The 20,499-nt window shown below is 37.2% G+C and overlaps 1 protein-coding gene across 1 annotated transcript in view; it reads left to right on the top strand.

The window, feature by feature from the left end:
* LOC141141228 (tenascin-X-like) overlaps window positions 1–20,499 on the top strand; it is a 167,616-nt gene that overhangs the window by 88,716 nt on the left and 58,401 nt on the right. Inside the window, exons 20-28 of the mRNA XM_073628914.1 lie at window positions 5,331–5,594; window positions 7,171–7,434; window positions 8,968–9,231; window positions 10,773–11,036; window positions 12,325–12,588; window positions 14,131–14,394; window positions 15,937–16,200; window positions 17,743–18,006; window positions 19,549–19,812. Coding sequence (XP_073485015.1) covers window positions 5,331–5,594; window positions 7,171–7,434; window positions 8,968–9,231; window positions 10,773–11,036; window positions 12,325–12,588; window positions 14,131–14,394; window positions 15,937–16,200; window positions 17,743–18,006; window positions 19,549–19,812 — 2,376 coding nt within the window. The remainder of the gene's footprint in view (window positions 1–5,330; window positions 5,595–7,170; window positions 7,435–8,967; window positions 9,232–10,772; window positions 11,037–12,324; window positions 12,589–14,130; window positions 14,395–15,936; window positions 16,201–17,742; window positions 18,007–19,548; window positions 19,813–20,499) is intronic.

Below are 20,499 nucleotides of genomic sequence, written 5' to 3'. Positions count from 1 at the left end.
TCTACTTTCCAAAAAGGGGTCATTTGGGGGGTATTTTTACTTTCCTTGATTGTTAGTGTCTCAGGAAATGAGGCCTTTAGTACATCAGGTGTGATCTATTTTCAGTGATTTGCACCCTAACTTGTAGACTCAATAACTTTCACACAGACTAAATAATATCCACTAATGTGGGTTATTTTTACCAAAGATATGTAGCAGTATAAATTTTGGCCCAAATTTATGAAGAAAAATTACTTATTTGCAAAATTTTACAATAGAAAAAAAAAGTGGGTTTTTTTCAAGATTTTCGCTCTTTTTTCACTTATATCGCAAAAAAGAAAAAACCCAGCGGTGAGTAAATACCACCAAAAGAAAGCTCTAATTGTGAGAAAAAAATGATAAAAATTTTGTTTGGATACAGTGTAGCATGACAGAATAATTGTCATTCAAAATGTGAGAGTACTGAAAGCTGAAAATTGGTCTGGGCGGGAAGGTGTTTAAGTGCCCTGTATTGAAGTGGTTAATGCACTACATTTCTTATTCTGGTATTTATTCTAATATATAAACTTACGTGTGAGGTATGCTCCATGTATTCTCTGCTTTGCTTTCCTAAACATTGCAGTTTCAGTTGCAAACTACAGATTCATCTTCCAAATTACAAGCTGTAATATTTAGAGAATTTGGGAAAGGTGGCTGGGGGGGTCACATTGCATTTAGCGTTGGGGGCTGCTGTGCTTGACCGCATCAGTTGACCTCAAAAGTAAAAATGTTATCCAAGTAGAAAGTGGACCAGGACAGCAACATTTTGAAAATGAAGAATGCTGAATTTGATTCTTTTACTGGCTGACGCTGTCTCATGTATCCATGGATGTTCACAGAAGACAGATCGACATGATCTTGGTATGCATCCGGATTCATAGGTCTTATGTTGCTCATCTCTAATAATCAGTTAATTATGTGCTTGCTTATAGTACCTGGAAAAGTCCAATCTGTGAAGACAGAGAATATCACCTCCACTTCGGTATCTCTGAGCTGGGAGAAACCAGATGGAAATGCCAGTTCATATTTCATTGAGATTCTCGGAGATCCAACTTTCAACAAAACTATCAATACAACTTCTTATATTATTGAAGTGAAACCTAGGGAAAAAAGGGGGGAAGGGGGAACACGCAAGTATACCACTAGTACACGGTCAAGTACCTTAAATGACCAGTGTTAAATCCTACACCCATTGGGGTATTGTTGCTGTAACCATTAGCATATAGGTAAAAAAGGGGGGGGATTTAGCCCAGTAGAGGCGGGCTAAAAAAGGGGTTACTATTAGCAACAAATATCAATCATGAAGGATTAGTGCAAATATAACAGCTTTATTTCTATAACAGTTATAAATGTTGATTCAAAGTGGATAATTTAAAGTGCAGTATGTTTAAAACTGATTGACAACAATCAGACATTGAATGGGATTACCACAGACAAATTGAACATACAAGACAAACATAAAACAATACATATACCACTGGCCAGGTCCAGACGTATTGTTTTAGTCCATTGCTACCATGTTCCAAAAACGTGTGCTTATCATTGAGAAAAAAGAGAATAATAAACAAAAGGAAATTCATCATATGTTCATTATTGGTAAAAAGAGCTGATAAGCAGTATATTCATCCCTTGGTAGCGCTAAGGAAAAATTATTGGGCAGAAAAAAACACAGGCAAAGTCATAAGGGAATTCCCTCCAAGCTACGATTGTCTGTAGCTGGCTACAAATTCTTTAGGTGTTTTTTCCAAAATTCAGTCCTTTGCAACTTTGTATCAAAAACGCCAAGGTCTCACTGATCGTATTAGCGGTTTGTGCACTAATGTTAGGCTCTGGTTAGTCACAAGTATTAGGACATAGCAGCTATGTTTGAAATAACCGACCGGACATAAGCACATACTAGCCGCCGCGGTAACAGGCGGTGAACAAGGTTTACCTTCTCCTCATCGTACACTACCTTACACTACCGAAGTGATAACGAACTAACCGTACATAGGAGCCGTGGAAAAGCCACAGACAGTGCAGTCTCAGAACGGGGTGGTAATGTACCGCTACACATGCTAAACACTTGTCAAATCATCTATATTAAGCTTGCTTGCCACTATGATTGAATTATGCTGTGCGCTTCAGATATATGTCATTGAGTGACTATGTCCTAATACTTGTGACTAACCAGAGCCGAATTCCCTTATGACTTTGCCTGCACTTTTTCTGCCCAATAATTTTTCCTTAGTGCTACCAAGGGATGAATATACTGCTTGACACTGTCGGCTTATCAGCTCTTTTCATCAATAATGAACATATGATGAATATCCTTTTGTTTATTATTCTCTTTTTTCTCAATGATAAGCACATGTTCACTTTTCCTTCTCCTCCCCACTCCATAGTTGAATTAGCCCATTGCTAACCATCTAATAATTGACAAAATAGGGAACATATTTGATCCCATCCCATCCAATTTCAATGTTTTTTGGAACATGGTAGCAATGGACTAAAACAATACGTCCGGACTTGGCCAGTGGTATATGTATTGTTTTATGTTTGTCCTGTATGTTCAGTTTGTCTGTGGTAACCCCATTCAATGTCTGAGTGTTGTCAATCAGTTTTTAACATACTGCACTTTAAACTATCCACTTTGAATCAACATTTATAACTGTTATAGAAATAAAGCTGTTATATTTGCTTAATGCTTAATGATTGATATTTGTTGCTAATAGTAACCCCTTTGTTAGCCCGCCTCTACTGGGTTAAACCCCCCCCCCTTTTTTACTTATATTATTGAAGGTCTAACACCTGGAAACTGTTACACCTTTCTAGTCTCTGCTCAGGTTGGGGAAAACCATGTACAAGGATATAATATTAATTTTCCAGTGCAAACAAGTAAGTAATTAGTTATGATTACTACTCATGTTTATTTAAAAGCTGCAAAAATGTGCACAGTGATGTACAATGTTAAAGGAGAAATCCAGCTTAACACTAAAATCGCTACATCTATAGACATCCACAATCTAACACTAACCTATTTAACCCTGTAAAGAGGATATCAGTATTCATACCTTTTCTATAGCCGATCTGACTCAATCCCACGCTGAGCTGTCCGTAGCGGCTTCGCTATGGAGGCGGTGCAGAGGAGGCAGTCGACAACGGAAGCCCCATAGTAACTCTATGGGTGACGTCACTTTCCATTAATTTCATAGCCATTGTTGGCTGTGTCCTCTTCTGCCGCCAGCAACTGGAATGGCACGGTTTCAAAAAAGGTATGTATACTGATTTCTTCTTTACAGGGTTAGATAGGTTAGATAGTGTTAAATCATGGATGTCTATAGATGTAGCGATTTAAGTGTTAGGCTGGACTTCTCCTTTAACAAATTTGAAAACTAAAGAAAAAAAATGATTAAGGCAATGGCCAAAATACAACCAAGTTTCTCTGACATGGTTTCAGTAAAAGAAATTTTGGTAGGTTGTTTCAATTTGCAGAAAATACATGTTCTTTGCATTACAGTTTTAAATAATCTTGAAAAAAAGGAATAGTTCTGCAACCTATACAAGTGAATTGCCATAGGAAAGGAAAATGGCAAAAGAAAAAAGTTATTAGATGCACCGTTCAGATAATTCACATATATATAAGTACATATAAGTACATCCCCATTATTAAAAATAATAATCATTAAAAATAAAAGTGAGCATCCTGTTGGTTGTGTTAAGCAGCAAATACTATATTTAAGCAAACAACTGTAAAGTATAACTAAAGACACAACTCTTTTTTTTTAGTTTTGGATGGAGTGGAGAGTGATTAAAACAACTGTCATATGTTATTACTGTCTGTTTCCCTGTTAGGGAGATTCACTCTCTCTCTTTCTCGTGTTTACCATTATACACAGGAGTGAAAGAAAATCCCAAAATTAGGTTGTTATCAGAACAGGAATAGATGGGAAATCCTACAATAGAGACAGTAGTTCTGGTGACAACCAAGGATTCCTTCACTTTGGAGGGATTTCCTTTCACTTTCTGTTTTGGCTATGAGACAGAAGTTAAATCGGAGTTCCAGCAGAAAATAATAAATAACAGTCAGCGGCTACAAATACTGCAGCTGCTGACTTTTAAAATAAGGACACTTACCTGTCCAGGGCGCATGCGATGTCCTCGCCCAAAGCCTGCCTGTCCCTCGGCTCCCGGGTGCAGGCGCCGGCATCTTCAATAAGGGAATCAGGAAGTGAAGCCTTGCACCTTCATAGCCTGGTTCCTTACTGCACATGCGTGAGTCACGCTGTGCGTTATGAGTGGTGCCTGCTGTCTTCTGGGTCCTGTGTGTCTCCCAGAAGACAGTGGGGGGGACGAGGAGGAGCCAGACATGGCATAGATTGCCGCGGATTCTGCAGCGATCTTTCGCCGGAAGTGGGAGCAAATACCTGTATTAGACAGATATCTGCCCCCCCCCGAAAGGTGCCAAATGTGACACCAGAGGGGGGGAGGAATCCAAAAAGCAGAAGTTCCATTTTTGGGTGGAACTCCGCTTTAAGAGAAATACCCCAAAGGGACAAAGATGGCAAAAAATAAATACAAAAATGACAACGTATAGCCCTCCCTTACTCTATCCAAAGTGAAAAAATACCTCTAGTTCTAATAAGTAAGTAAAAAAAGTTAGGCCAACCAGTAAAATACTTGTATTAGACTTTCTGTGGCCCATTATAAGGACAGCAGGTTTGGCAAGATTTGTTATTGCTTGAGATTATGCTTAGCATTTTTGACAAAACTGGTTTCTATTTATATTTAAAGTGGGGTTCCTGTTTTTTTTTTGTTTTGTTTTGCTTTTTTTTTTTTTTAGTACAATATATTATAATATAGAAAAGTACACTTATGAGTGGTTGCTGCTACCCTTTGTCAATGAGAGAAATACAGATACTGCCATTGGGGACTCCATCTGGCTGTCGATCCAATGCTTCTAGTGCTTTTATAATCAATGACTTATAACAACTATCCAAATCAAAGGTTCCTATTTTACTACCTCCATACAACATCACTGGAACTCTAGAGTCACCTTGGCAGCGTTTCAACTTTTTTTTAAGAATGTCACCAATGGCATCCCATACTTCTCCTATACCATGTTATATTATATTCTGTAAATTTATGTTGCCTCTTACTTTTCCATCACCCTAATTAATACCTTCTGTTGCTTTATACTTGCTGTTTCATGCTAATGTACTTCTTTAGTAGTTCAGGTCTGATATTAAGTGTCTGTGTTCCTACAGTTCCATAATTCACCATAGCCTCCTAATAATGGTTTTACACTGAACTGCTGCTATGTTTTTTTGTAGCACCTGAAAAAGTACAAAGTCTTACAGCTTACAATATCAGCACCACTTCTCTATCTCTGAACTGGCTACCACCTACTGGAAATGCAAGTTCCTACCAGATCCAGATCCTGGAAAATGTATCTTTCAGTGTAATTGTGAACAGTCCCACAACATCTTATACCATACAGAATCTGATACCTGGCAATTATTACACCTTCCTGGTCTCTGCCCTTGTTGGAGGAAACAGTATAAAAGGAGACAGCTCTATGACAGTTAACTACACAAGTAAGTGTCTGTGGGAATGGACAACTCAATCTATTGATCAGGGATGTTTAGCTTTTGTATTAAACTAGATGGTAGATTTCTGCTGGAAAAGAAAGAAGAATTTCCCTAACAGATAGCTGGCCAATATAAATTGACAGCAGACAGAGGATAAACTCCATAGACAAAAAACAGCCTTCTATTGGCTATAGAACTAACTGCCTACTGTCAATCACACGGGGATAGTACTCATTATTGGCAAAATTTTTTTAATAACATTAGACTTAACACAAACAAATAAAACACCAGGATAAGTATACAAAATTTTAACCTCCCTAGCGGTATTCCCAAGTGTGGCTCAGGGTGAATCTTCTCACTACCAAAAGCGGCTAACCCCAAGCCACACTCGGGATTGCATCGCAGGATCCAGGCAAAGTTACTTACCTTGTCCCCAGGATCCTGCAATGTCTGCCCTCTGTGTGTTCCGGCTGTGAACTCAGCTTGATCTATCACAGTGCCGGGCTCCGTTTCCTGTGAGCGTCGCAACGCATGGGGATGGAGCATGGCGCCAGATTAAAAAAGTTAAAAACACATAATACTTACAGTGCACTGTAATCTTACAGAATACATTACTGTATCAAATTATTTCGCATCCCTTTTTTCCCTAATGCTTTGTCCAGTGCCCTGCATGCACTTTTATTTTATATATACTGTTCTTTTTGCCTGGAAACTTGAGATTGTCCATAGCAACCAAAAAGTGTCCCTTTACATCAAAAGCAGTTTTAGACCAGCTAGAAAACAGTGATATTAAATTAGAATCACTCGCAGAATTGAGCGATAGTGAATCGTGGGGAAATTCGTCATCAAACACTGAAAGTAATGACAGCTACAATTCTGCAACTGAGCAAATTTCAGTGTTTTTGATTTGATTACATAACTGAATAAATGTTATTATTATTATATTATTATTTGTTATCATTATTTATAGTTATTTATTATATTATAATTTATGATTTTGTGTTTCAAACTTTATCATAACCGGGATGTCTACTAGACTCTTGTTTGGACAGATTTAAGTGTGTTATTCCTAAGAATTACAGGCCTACAATATAAAACGCCAAATTTCCATGCAAAACAAAGTACCGCTTTGAGCATCAAAAATCTGACATAATCATACCACCAGGGAGGTTAAAAGAGTGACAGTTATTTTCAGCTAAATCTAATAAAATGCGAAAATTACAATGACATGGGTAAATTAAAGAGACTTATCCTTGTGTCAAAGCTTTGTGAATTGAAGATGAAGGCCTAGCTATAATATATTTCCATATGTTTTTCTTATTTCTATAACTTCCTTTTCTTTTACCTGACCCTAAGGATGGATAGTTAACAAATAGCTAGATCTGTTTGAAAAGAATATGTGATAATGGTCTTAAAGGATGGTCAATAGCCTTAATTCACTGGGGACAGCTTGTTTTAATCCCAACATTCTTTGGACACTAATACCAAGTATTTAGTAGTACTATGTGTATGTGCAGTCTTTGGAATTATGGATCTAATTTGGTGAGTTACTTATTGCCAAACTATTCTAATTTGTTTTTAGTGCCTGAAAAAGTTCAGAGTCTTACAGCTTACGATATCACCACCACGTCACTATCTCTGAACTGGTTACCACCTACTGGAAATGCAAGTTCTTACCAGATCCAGATCCAGGAAAATCCATCTTTCAGTATAATTGTGAACAGTCCCACAACATCCTATACCATACAGAATCTGACACCTGGCAATTATTACACCTTCCTGGTCTCTGCCCTTGTTGGAGGAAACAGTATAAAAGGAAACAGCTCTGTCACAGTTAACTACACAAGTAAGTGTCTATGGGAATGGACAACTCAGTCTATTTTTTCTAGCTTTTTATTAAATTCATAGATTCTGAAAGTTGCCTTGATATAGGCCCATATGTGTTATTAGTTGCGTTGCAGGTGTGGCGTGTTAGAAAATGTCCAGCTTGCTGCAGCTTTCATGTGGTTTCCAGCACAATGCACACTGCATGGGGTTAAATAGTAATGTGGGTAAAACAAGCCTAAAACATTCAAAACACACACAACCCTCATCACCAAGAAGTGCAAAGGAGAATGGAGCCTTTATGTAAATGATGATGCATTTAATCCCATATGAACCCTAACTTAATTTTTTTGTACCTATTTTAACTTTTGACAAATTGAAAAGGGGTTAGATCTTCTGTTAGGTATTGAAAGGTTTCCTCTCACTTCCTGCTGTGTCACTGGGACAGGATGTGGAGTAAAGATCTCCCCAACAGACAATAAAAATGGAAAAATTATAGGTTCTACTTGCATTTTGTAATGCCTCACAGCTTTTTACCTTTTAAATATATTCATGGCCAAATGCAATATGTTTTGTATGGCTAGGAGAAGAAGATTATAATAAGCAAAGATTCTCTCTCAAATATTAAAAAATGACAATTTACAGCTTATAACTGTGGTAAATATTATTAAAAACAAATTTTTGTATTTATGTATCACATGTTTCGGTTAATCTACCTTAAAAAGTTCATATAGTCTGGCAAGTTTATAAGAAATGCCCATGGAACTCTTTCGAACTTTTCTCCTCCTCCACACGACAAATGTCAGTGCTTGTTCTAATTTCATGTACCTGTTTCCAACAGGTAGATACCCTCCATCCTCGGTGCAGCTAAGCTCCCTCCCCACCACTACAGTTGCCACACAGACAGCTCAATGGCTGAAGAGTTTTGTAGTTGGGAGCCTGATAGGGATTCAGAGACACTAATTCCCCATCGGGTCATCTGTCTCCCTGTGTTTGACTGCAAGCAGTGGGCAAATTCCATGGACAAACAGCCTGCTATTGCCTATAGAACTGCCTACTGTCAATCACAAGGAGATATTAATCTTTGAAGCTAAAATCAGGTTAATAGCATTAGACTGAATTCACAAAGCTAAAACACCAGGATAAGTATACATAGTTGTAAAATAGTGACAGATATTTCTAGCTAAGTCCAATAAGATGTGAAAATGTCACCCATGTGGCTAAATTAGAAAGCTAAATCCTTGTGTCAAAGCTTTGTGAATTGAGCCTATTGTCTACCTATAACATATTTCCATATGCATCCTTCATTTTTCTGATTTGCTTCTCTTTGCCCTGTCCCTAAGAATGGGTATTTACCAAATAAGTTGGATTTATTTGTAAAGTTAGGCTTATAATTTTAAGGACAGGCTTAATGCACTGGGGACAGCTTGTTTTATCCTAATATCCTTTAGGCATTAAGACCAATATATGTAGTGCTGTATTTAGTACAATCTTTTGAATTCATGTTTAACTTAGCTGAATTATTTTAAACCAAACTATTCTTATTTGTTTGTAGTTCCTGAAAAAGTACAGAGCCTTGCAGCTTCCAATATCACCACCACGTCTGTATCTCTGAGCTGGCTACAACCTACTGGAAATGCAAGTTCCTACCAGATCCAGATCCAAGAAAATCCATCTTTCAGTATAATTGTGAACAGTCCCACAACATCCTATACCATACAGAATCTGGTACCTGGCAATTATTACACCTTCCTGGTCTCTGCCCTTGTTGGAGGAAACAGTATAAAAGGAGACAGCTCTGTGACAGTTAACTACACAAGTAAGTGTCTGTGGGAATGGACAATTCAATCTATTGATCAGAGATATTTAGCTTTTTATTAAATTCATAGATTCTGAAAGTTGTCTTGATATAGGCCCATATGTGCTATTAGTTGCGTTGCAGGTGTGGCATGTTAGAAAATGTCCAGCTTGCTGCAGCTTTGATATGGTTTCCAGCACAATGCACACTGCATGGGGTTAAATAGTAATGTGGGTAAAACAAGCCTAAAACATTCAGCACACACACAACCCTCATCACCAAGAAGTGCAAAGGAGAATAGAGCCTTTATGTAAATGATGATGCATTTAATCCCATATGAACCCTAACGTAATTTTTTTCATACCTATTTTAACTTTTGACAAATTGAAAAGGGGTTAGGTCTTCTGTTAGGTATTGAAAGGTTTCCTCTCACTTCCTGCTGTGTCACTGGGACAGGATGTGGAGTAAAGATCTCCCCAACAGACAATAAAAATGGAAAAATTATAGGTTCTACTTGCATTTTGTAACGCCTCACAGTTTTTTACCTTTTAAATATATTTATGGCCAAATACAATATGTTTTGTATGGCTAGGAGAAGAAGATTATAATAAGCAAAGATTCTCTCTCAAATATAAAAAAATGACAATTTACAGCTTATAACTGTTGTAAATATTATTAAAAACAAATTTTTGTATTTATGTATCACATGTTTCGGTTAAGCTACCTTAAAAAGTTCATATAGTCTGGCAAGTTTATAAGAAGTGCCCATGGAACTCTTTAGAACTTTTCTCCTCTTCCACACGACAAATGTCAGTGCTTGTTCTAATTTCATGTACCTGTTTCCAACAGGTAGATACCCTCCATCCTCGGTGCAGCTAAGCTCCCTCCCCACTACTACAGTTGCCACACAGACAGCTCAATGGCTGAAGAGTTTTGTAGTTGGGAGCCTGATAGGGATTCAGAGACACTAATTCCCCATCAGGTCATCTGTCTCCCTGTGTTTGACTGCAAGCAGTGGGCAAATTCCATGGACAAACAGCCTGCTATTGCCTATAGAACTGCCTACTGTCAATCACAACGAGATATTAATCTTTGAAGCTAAAATCAGGTTAATAGCATTAGACTGAATTCACAAAGCTAAAACACCAGGATAAGTATACATAGTTGTAAAATAGTGACAGATATTTCTAGCTAAGTCCAATAAGATGTGAAAATGTCACCCATGTGGCTAAATTAGAAAGCTAAATCCTTGTGTCAAAGCTTTGTGAATTGAGTCTATTGTCTACCTATAACATATTTCCATATGCATCCTTCATTTTTCTGATTTGCTTCTCTTTGCCCTGTCCCTAAGAATGGTTATTACCAAATAAGTTGGATTTATTTGTAAAGTTAGGCTTATAATTTTAAGGACAGGCTTAATGCACTGGGGACAGCTTGTTTTATCCTAATATCCTTGAGGCATTAAGACCAATATATGTAGTGCTGGATTTAGTACAATCTTTCGAATTAATGGTTAACTTAGCTGAATTATTTTAAACCAAACTATTCTTATTTGTTTGTAGTTCCTGAAAAAGTACAGAGCCTTGCAGCTTCCAATATCACCACCACGTCTGTATCTCTGAGCTGGCTACAACCTACTGGAAATGCAAGTTCCTACCAGATCCAGATCCAAGAAAATCCATCTTTCAGTATAATTGTGAACAGTCCCACAACATCCTATACCATACAGAATCTGGTACCTGGCAATTATTACACCTTCCTGGTCTCTGCCCTTGTTGGAGGAAACAGTATAAAAGGAGACAGCTCTGTGACAGTTAACTACACAAGTAAGTGTCTGTGGGAATGGACAATTCAATCTATTGATCAGAGATATTTAGCTTTTTATTAAATTCATAGATTCTGAAAGTTGTCTTGATATAGGCCCATATGTGCTATTAGTTGCGTTGCAGGTGTGGCATGTTAGAAAATGTCCAGCTTGCTGCAGCTTTGATATGGTTTCCAGCACAATGCACACTGCATGGGGTTAAATAGTAATGTGGGTAAAACAAGCCTAAAACATTCAGCACACACACAACCCTCATCACCAAGAAGTGCAAAGGAGAATATTATTTATGGCCAAATACAATATGTTTTGTATGGCTAGGAGAAGAAGATTATAATAAGCAAAGATTCTCTCTCAAATATAAAAAAATGACAATTTACAGCTTATAACTGTTGTAAATATTATTAAAAACAAATTTTTGTATTTATGTATCACATGTTTCGGTTAAGCTACCTTAAAAAGTTCATATAGTCTGGCAAGTTTATAAGAAGTGCCCATGGAACTCTTTAGAACTTTTCTCCTCTTCCACACGACAAATGTCAGTGCTTGTTCTAATTTCATGTACCTGTTTCCAACAGGTAGATACCCTCCATCCTCGGTGCAGCTAAGCTCCCTCCCCACTACTACAGTTGCCACACAGACAGCTCAATGGCTGAAGAGTTTTGTAGTTGGGAGCCTGATAGGGATTCAGAGACACTAATTCCCCATCAGGTCATCTGTCTCCCTGTGTTTGACTGCAAGCAGTGGGCAAATTCCATGGACAAACAGCCTGCTATTGCCTATAGAACTGCCTACTGTCAATCACAACGAGATATTAATCTTTGAAGCTAAAATCAGGTTAATAGCATTAGACTGAATTCACAAAGCTAAAACACCAGGATAAGTATACATAGTTGTAAAATAGTATCAGATATTTCTAGCTAAGTCCAATAAGATGTGAAAATGTCACCCATGTGGCTAAATTAGAAAGCTAAATCCTTGTGTCAAAGCTTTGTGAATTGAGCCTATTGTCTACCTATAACATATTTCCATATGCATCCTTAATTTTTCTGATTTGCTTCTCTTTGCCCTGTCCCTAAGAATGGGTATTTACCAAATAAGTTGGATTTATTTGTAAAGTTAGGCTTATAATTTTAAGGACAGGCTTAATGCACTGGGGACAGCTTGTTTTATCCTAATATCCTTTAGGCATTAAGACCAATATATGTAGTGCTGTATTTAGTACAATCTTTCGAATTAATGTTTAACTTAGCTGAATTATTTTAAACCAAACTATTCTTATTTGTTTGTAGTTCCTGAAAAAGTACAGAGCCTTGCAGCTTCAAATATCACCACCACGTCTGTATCTCTGAGCTGGCTACAACCTACTGGAAATGCAAGTTCCTACCAGATCCAGATCCAAGAAAATCCATCTTTCAGTATAATTGTGAACAGTCCCACAACATCCTATACCATACAGAATCTGGTACCTGGCAATTATTACACCTTCCTGGTCTCTGCCCTTGTTGGAGGAAACAGTATAAAAGGAGACAGCTCTGTGACAGTTAACTACACAAGTAAGTGTCTGTGGGAATGGACAATTCAATCTATTGATCAGAGATATTTAGCTTTTTATTAAATTCATAGATTCTGAAAGTTGTCTTGATATAGGCCCATATGTGCTATTAGTTGCGTTGCAGGTGTGGCATGTTAGAAAATGTCCAGCTTGCTGCAGCTTTCATGTGGTTTCCAGCACAATGCACACTGCATGGGGTTAAATAGTAATGTGGGTAAAACAAGCCTAAAACATTCAGCACACACACAACCCTCATCACCAAGAAGTGCAAAGGAGAATAGAGCCTTTATGTAAATGATGATGCATTTAATCCCATATGAACCCTAACGTAATTTTTTTCATACCTATTTTAACTTTTGACAAATTGAAAAGGGGTTAGATCTTCTGTTAGGTATTGAAAGGTTTCCTCTCACTTCCTGCTGTGTCACTGGGACAGGATGTGGAGTAAAGATCTCCCCAACAGACAATAAAAATGGAAAAATTATAGGTTCTACTTGCATTTTGTAATGCCTCACAGTTTTTTACCTTTTAAATATATTTATGGCCAAATACAATATGTTTTGTATGGCTAGGAGAAGAAGATTATAATAAGCAAAGATTCTCTCTCAAATATAAAAAAATGACAATTTACAGCTTATAACGGTTGTAAATATTATTAAAAACAAATTTTTGTATTTATGTATCACATGTTTCGGTTAAGCTACCTTAAAAAGTTCATATAGTCTGGCAAGTTTATAAGAAGTGCCCATGGAACTCTTTAGAACTTTTCTCCTCTTCCACACGACAAATGTCAGTGCTTGTTCTAATTTCATGTACCTGTTTCCAACAGGTAGATACCCTCCATCCTCGGTGCAGCTAAGCTCCCTCCCCACTACTACAGTTGCCACACAGACAGCTCAATGGCTGAAGAGTTTTGTAGTTGGGAGCCTGATAGGGATTCAGAGACACTAATTCCCCATCAGGTCATCTGTCTCCCTGTGTTTGACTGCAAGCAGTGGGCAAATTCCATGGACAAACAGCCTGCTATTGCCTATAGAACTGCCTACTGTCAATCACAACGAGATATTAATCTTTGAAGCTAAAATCAGGTTAATAGCATTAGACTGAATTCACAAAGCTAAAACACCAGGATAAGTATACATAGTTGTAAAATAGTGACAGATATTTCTAGCTAAGTCCAATAAGATGTGAAAATGTCACCCATGTGGCTAAATTAGAAAGCTAAATCCTTGTGTCAAAGCTTTGTGAATTGAGCCTATTGTCTACCTATAACATATTTCCATATGCATCCTTCATTTTTCTGATTTGCTTCTCTTTGCCCTGTCCCTAAGAATGGGTATTTACCAAATAAGTTGGATTTATTTTTAAAGTTAGGCTTATAATTTTAAGGACAGGCTTAATGCACTGGGGACAGCTTGTTTTATCCTAATATCCTTTAGGCATTAAGACCAATATATGTAGTGCTGGATTTAGTACAATCTTTCGAATTAATGTTTAACTTAGCTGAATTATTTTAAACCAAACTATTCTTATTTGTTTGTAGTTCCTGAAAAAGTACAGAGCCTTGCAGCTTCCAATATCACCACCACGTCTGTATCTCTGAGCTGGCTACAACCTACTGGAAATGCAAGTTCCTACCAGATCCAGATCCAAGAAAATCCATCTTTCAGTATAATTGTGAACAGTCCCACAACATCCTATACCATACAGAATCTGGTACCTGGCAATTATTACACCTTCCTGGTCTCTGCCCTTGTTGGAGGAAACAGTATAAGAGGAGACAGCTCTGTGACAGTTAACTACACAAGTAAGTGTCTGTGGGAATGGACAATTCAATCTATTGATCAGAGATATTTAGCTTTTTATTAAATTCATAGATTCTGAAAGTTGTCTTGATATAGGCCCATATGTGCTATTAGTTGCGTTGCAGGTGTGGCATGTTAGAAAATGTCCAGCTTGCTGCAGCTTTGATATGGTTTCCAGCACAATGCACACTGCATGGGGTTAAATAGTAATGTGGGTAAAACAAGCCTAAAACATTCAGCACACACACAACCCTCATCACCAAGAAGTGCAAAGGAGAATAGAGCCTTTATGTAAATGATGATGCATTTAATCCCATATGAACCCTAACGTAATTTTTTTCATACCTATTTTAACTTTTGACAAATTGAAAAGGGGTTAGATCTTCTGTTAGGTATTGAAAGGTTTCCTCTCACTTCCTGCTGTGTCACTGGGACAGGATGTGGAGTAAAGATCTCCCCAACAGACAATAAAAATGGAAAAATTATAGGTTCTACTTGCATTTTGTAACGCCTCACAGTTTTTTACCTTTTAAATATATTTATGGCCAAATACAATATGTTTTGTATGGCTAGGAGAAGAAGATTATAATAAGCAAAGATTCTCTCTCAAATATAAAAAAATGACAATTTACAGCTTATAACTGTTGTAAATATTATTAAAAACAAATTTTTGTATTTATGTATCACATGTTTCGGTTAAGCTACCTTAAAAAGTTCATATAGTCTGGCAAGTTTATAAGAAGTGCCCATGGAACTCTTTAGAACTTTTCTCCTCTTCCACACGACAAATGTCAGTGCTTGTTCTAATTTCATGTACCTGTTTCCAACAGGTAGATACCCTCAATCCTCGGTGCAGCTAAGCTCCCTCCCCACCACTACAGTTGCCACACAGACAGCTCAATGGCTGAAGAGTTTTGTAGTTGGGAGCCTGATAGGGATTCAGAGACACTAATTCCCCATCAGGTCATCTGTCTCCCTGTGTTTGACTGCAAGCAGTGGGCAAATTCCATGGACAAACAGCCTGCTATTGCCTATAGAACTGCCTACTGTCAATCACAAGGAGATATTAATCTTTGAAGCTAAAATCAGGTTAATAGCATTAGACTGAATTCACAAAGCTAAAACACCAGGATAAGTATACATAGTTGTAAAATAGTGACAGATATTTCTAGCTAAGTCCAATAAGATGTGAAAATGTCACCCATGTGGCTAAATTAGAAAGCTAAATCCTTGTGTCAAAGCTTTGTGAATTGAGCCTATTGTCTACCTATAACATATTTCCATATGCATCCTTCATTTTTCTGATTTGCTTCTCTTTGCCCTGTCCCTAAGAATGGGTATTTACCAAATAAGTTGGATTTATTTTTAAAGTTAGGCTTATAATTTTAAGGACAGGCTTAATGCACTGGGGACAGCTTGTTTTATCCTAATATCCTTTAGGCATTAAGACCAATATATGTAGTGCTGGATTTAGTACAATCTTTCGAATTAATGTTTAACTTAGCTGAATTATTTTAAACCAAACTATTCTTATTTGTTTGTAGTTCCTGAAAAAGTACAGAGCCTTGCAGCTTCCAATATCACCACCACGTCTGTATCTCTGAGCTGGCTACAACCTACTGGAAATGCAAGTTCCTACCAGATCCAGATCCAAGAAAATCCATCTTTCAGTATAATTGTGAACAGTCCCACAACATCCTATACCATACAGAATCTGGTACCTGGCAATTATTACACCTTCCTGGTCTCTGCCCTTGTTGGAGGAAACAGTATAAGAGGAGACAGCTCTGTGACAGTTAACTACACAAGTAAGTGTCTGTGGGAATGGACAATTCAATCTATTGATCAGAGATATTTAGCTTTTTATTAAATTCATAGATTCTGAAAGTTGTCTTGATATAGGCCCATATGTGCTATTAGTTGCGTTGCAGGTGTGGCATGTTAGAAAATGTCCAGCTTGCTGCAGCTTTGATATGGTTTCCAGCACAATGCACACTGCATGGGGTTAAATAGTAATGTGGGTAAAACAAGCCTAAAACATTCAGCACACACACAACCCTCATCACCAAGAAGTGCAAAGGAGAATAGAGCCTTTATGTAAATGATGATGCATTTAATCCCATATGAACCCTAACGTAATTTTTTTCATACCTATTTTAACTTTTGACAAATTGAAAAGGGGTTAGATCTTCTGTTAGGTATTGAAAGGTTTCCTCTCACTTCCTGCTGTGTCACTGGGACAGGATGTGGAGTAAAGATCTCCCCAACAGACAATAAAAATGGAAAAATTATAGGTTCTACTTGCATTTTGTAACGCCTCACAGTTTTTTTCCTTTTAAATATATTTATGGCCAAATACAATATGTTTTGTATGGCTAGGAGAAGAAGATTATAATAAGCAAAGATTCTCTCTCAAATATAAAAAAATGACAATTTACAGCTTATAACTGTTGTAAATATTATTAAAAACAAATTTTTGTATTTATGTATCACATGTTTCGGTTAAGCTACCTTAAAAAGTTCATATAGTCTGGCAAGTTTATAAGAAGTGCCCATGGAACTCTTTAGAACTTTTCTCCTCTTCCACACGACAAATGTCAGTGCTTGTTCTAATTTCATGTACCTGTTTCCAACAGGTAGATACCCTCCATCCTCGGTGCAGCTAAGCTCCCTCCCCACCACTACAGTTGCCACACAGACAGCTCAATGGCTGAAGAGTTTTGTAGTTGGGAGCCTGATAGGGATTCAGAGACACTAATTCCCCATCAGGTCATCTGTCTCCCTGTGTTTGACTGCAAGCAGTGGGCAAATTCCATGGACAAACAGCCTGCTATTGCCTATAGAACTGCCTACTGTCAATCACAAGGAGATATTAATCTTTGAAGCTAAAATCAGGTTAATAGCATTAGACTGAATTCACAAAGCTAAAACACCAGGATAAGTATACATAGTTGTAAAATAGTGACAGATATTTCTAGCTAAGTCCAATAAGATGTGAAAATGTCACCCATGTGGCTAAATTAGAAAGCTAAATCCTTGTGTCAAAGCTTTGTGAATTGAGCCTATTGTCTACCTATAACATATTTCCATATGCATCCTTCATTTTTCTGATTTGCTTCTCTTTGCCCTGTCCCTAAGAATGGGTATTTACCAAATAAGTTGGATTTATTTTTAAAGTTAGGCTTATAATTTTAAGGACAGGCTTAATGCACTGGGGACAGCTTGTTTTATCCTAATATCCTTTAGGCATTAAGACCAATATATGTAGTGCTGGATTTAGTACAATCTTTCGAATTAATGTTTAACTTAGCTGAATTATTTTAAACCAAACTATTCTTATTTGTTTGTAGTTCCTGAAAAAGTACAGAGCCTTGCAGCTTCCAATATCACCACCACGTCTGTATCTCTGAGCTGGCTACAACCTACTGGAAATGCAAGTTCCTACCAGATCCAGATCCAAGAAAATCCATCTTTCAGTATAATTGTGAACAGTCCCACAACATCCTATACCATACAGAATCTGGTACCTGGCAATTATTACACCTTCCTGGTCTCTGCCCTTGTTGGAGGAAACAGTATAAGAGGAGACAGCTCTGTGACAGTTAACTACACAAGTAAGTGTCTGTGGGAATGGACAATTCAATCTATTGATCAGAGATATTTAGCTTTTTATTAAATTCATAGATTCTGAAAGTTGTCTTGATATAGGCCCATATGTGCTATTAGTTGCGTTGCAGGTGTGGCATGTTAGAAAATGTCCAGCTTGCTGCAGCTTTGATATGGTTTCCAGCACAATGCACACTGCATGGGGTTAAATAGTAATGTGGGTAAAACAAGCCTAAAACATTCAGCACACACACAACCCTCATCACCAAGAAGTGCAAAGGAGAATAGAGCCTTTATGTAAATGATGATGCATTTAATCCCATATGAACCCTAACGTAATTTTTTTCATACCTATTTTAACTTTTGACAAATTGAAAAGGGGTTAGATCTTCTGTTAGGTATTGAAAGGTTTCCTCTCACTTCCTGCTGTGTCACTGGGACAGGATGTGGAGTAAAGATCTCCCCAACAGACAATAAAAATGGAAAAATTATAGGTTCTACTTGCATTTTGTAACGCCTCACAGTTTTTTACCTTTTAAATATATTTATGGCCAAATACAATATGTTTTGTATGGCTAGGAGAAGAAGATTATAATAAGCAAAGATTCTCTCTCAAATATAAAAAAATGACAATTTACAGCTTATAACTGTTGTAAATATTATTAAAAACAAATTTTTGTATTTATGTATCACATGTTTCGGTTAAGCTACCTTAAAAAGTTCATATAGTCTGGCAAGTTTATAAGAAGTGCCCATGGAACTCTTTAGAACTTTTCTCCTCTTCCACACGACAAATGTCAGTGCTTGTTCTAATTTCATGTACCTGTTTCCAACAGGTAGATACCCTCAATCCTCGGTGCAGCTAAGCTCCCTCCCCACCACTACAGTTGCCACACAGACAGCTCAATGGCTGAAGAGTTTTGTAGTTGGGAGCCTGATAGGGATTCAGAGACACTAATTCCCCATCAGGTCATCTGTCTCCCTGTGTTTGACTGCAAGCAGTGGGCAAATTCCATGGACAAACAGCCTGCTATTGCCTATAGAACTGCCTACTGTCAATCACAAGGAGATATTAATCTTTGAAGCTAAAATCAGGTTAATAGCATTAGACTGAATTCACAAAGCTAAAACACCAGGATAAGTATACATAGTTGTAAAATAGTGACAGATATTTCTAGCTAAGTCCAATAAGATGTGAAAATGTCACCCATGTGGCTAAATTAGAAAGCTAAATCCTTGTGTCAAAGCTTTGTGAATTGAGCCTATTGTCTACCTATAACATATTTCCATATGCATCCTTCATTTTTCTGATTTGCTTCTCTTTGCCCTGTCCCTAAGAATGGGTATTTACCAAATAAGTTGGATTTATTTTTAAAGTTAGGCTTATAATTTTAAGGACAGGCTTAATGCACTGGGGACAGCTTGTTTTATCCTAATATCCTTTAGGCATTAAGACCAATATATGTAGTGCTGGATTTAGTACAATCTTTCGAATTAATGTTTAACTTAGCTGAATTATTTTAAACCAAACTATTCTTATTTGTTTGTAGTTCCTGAAAAAGTACAGAGCCTTGCAGCTTCCAATATCACCACCACGTCTGTATCTCTGAGCTGGCTACAACCTACTGGAAATGCAAGTTCCTACCAGATCCAGATCCAAGAAAATCCATCTTTCAGTATAATTGTGAACAGTCCCACAACATCCTATACCATACAGAATCTGGTACCTGGCAATTATTACACCTTCCTGGTCTCTGCCCTTGTTGGAGGAAACAGTATAAGAGGAGACAGCTCTGTGACAGTTAACTACACAAGTAAGTGTCTGTGGGAATGGACAATTCAATCTATTGATCAGAGATATTTAGCTTTTTATTAAATTCATAGATTCTGAAAGTTGTCTTGATATAGGCCCATATGTGCTATTAGTTGCGTTGCAGGTGTGGCATGTTAGAAAATGTCCAGCTTGCTGCAGCTTTGATATGGTTTCCAGCACAATGCACACTGCATGGGGTTAAATAGTAATGTGGGTAAAACAAGCCTAAAACATTCAGCACACACACAACCCTCATCACCAAGAAGTGCAAAGGAGAATAGAGCCTTTATGTAAATGATGATGCATTTAATCCCATATGAACCCTAACGTAATTTTTTTCATACCTATTTTAACTTTTGACAAATTGAAAAGGGGTTAGATCTTCTGTTAGGTATTGAAAGGTTTCCTCTCACTTCCTGCTGTGTCACTGGGACAGGATGTGGAGTAAAGATCTCCCCAACAGACAATAAAAATGGAAAAATTATAGGTTCTACTTGCATTTTGTAACGCCTCACAGTTTTTTTCCTTTTAAATATATTTATGGCCAAATACAATATGTTTTGTATGGCTAGGAGAAGAAGATTATAATAAGCAAAGATTCTCTCTCAAATATAAAAAAATGACAATTTACAGCTTATAACTGTTGTAAATATTATTAAAAACAAATTTTTGTATTTATGTATCACAT

The sequence above is a fragment of the Aquarana catesbeiana genome, linkage group LG04, assembly GCF_042186555.1.
Source record: "Aquarana catesbeiana isolate 2022-GZ linkage group LG04, ASM4218655v1, whole genome shotgun sequence".
In the NCBI taxonomy this organism is placed as follows: Eukaryota; Metazoa; Chordata; class Amphibia; order Anura; family Ranidae; genus Aquarana; species Aquarana catesbeiana.
This window is presented reverse-complemented; position numbering and strand designations above follow the sequence as displayed.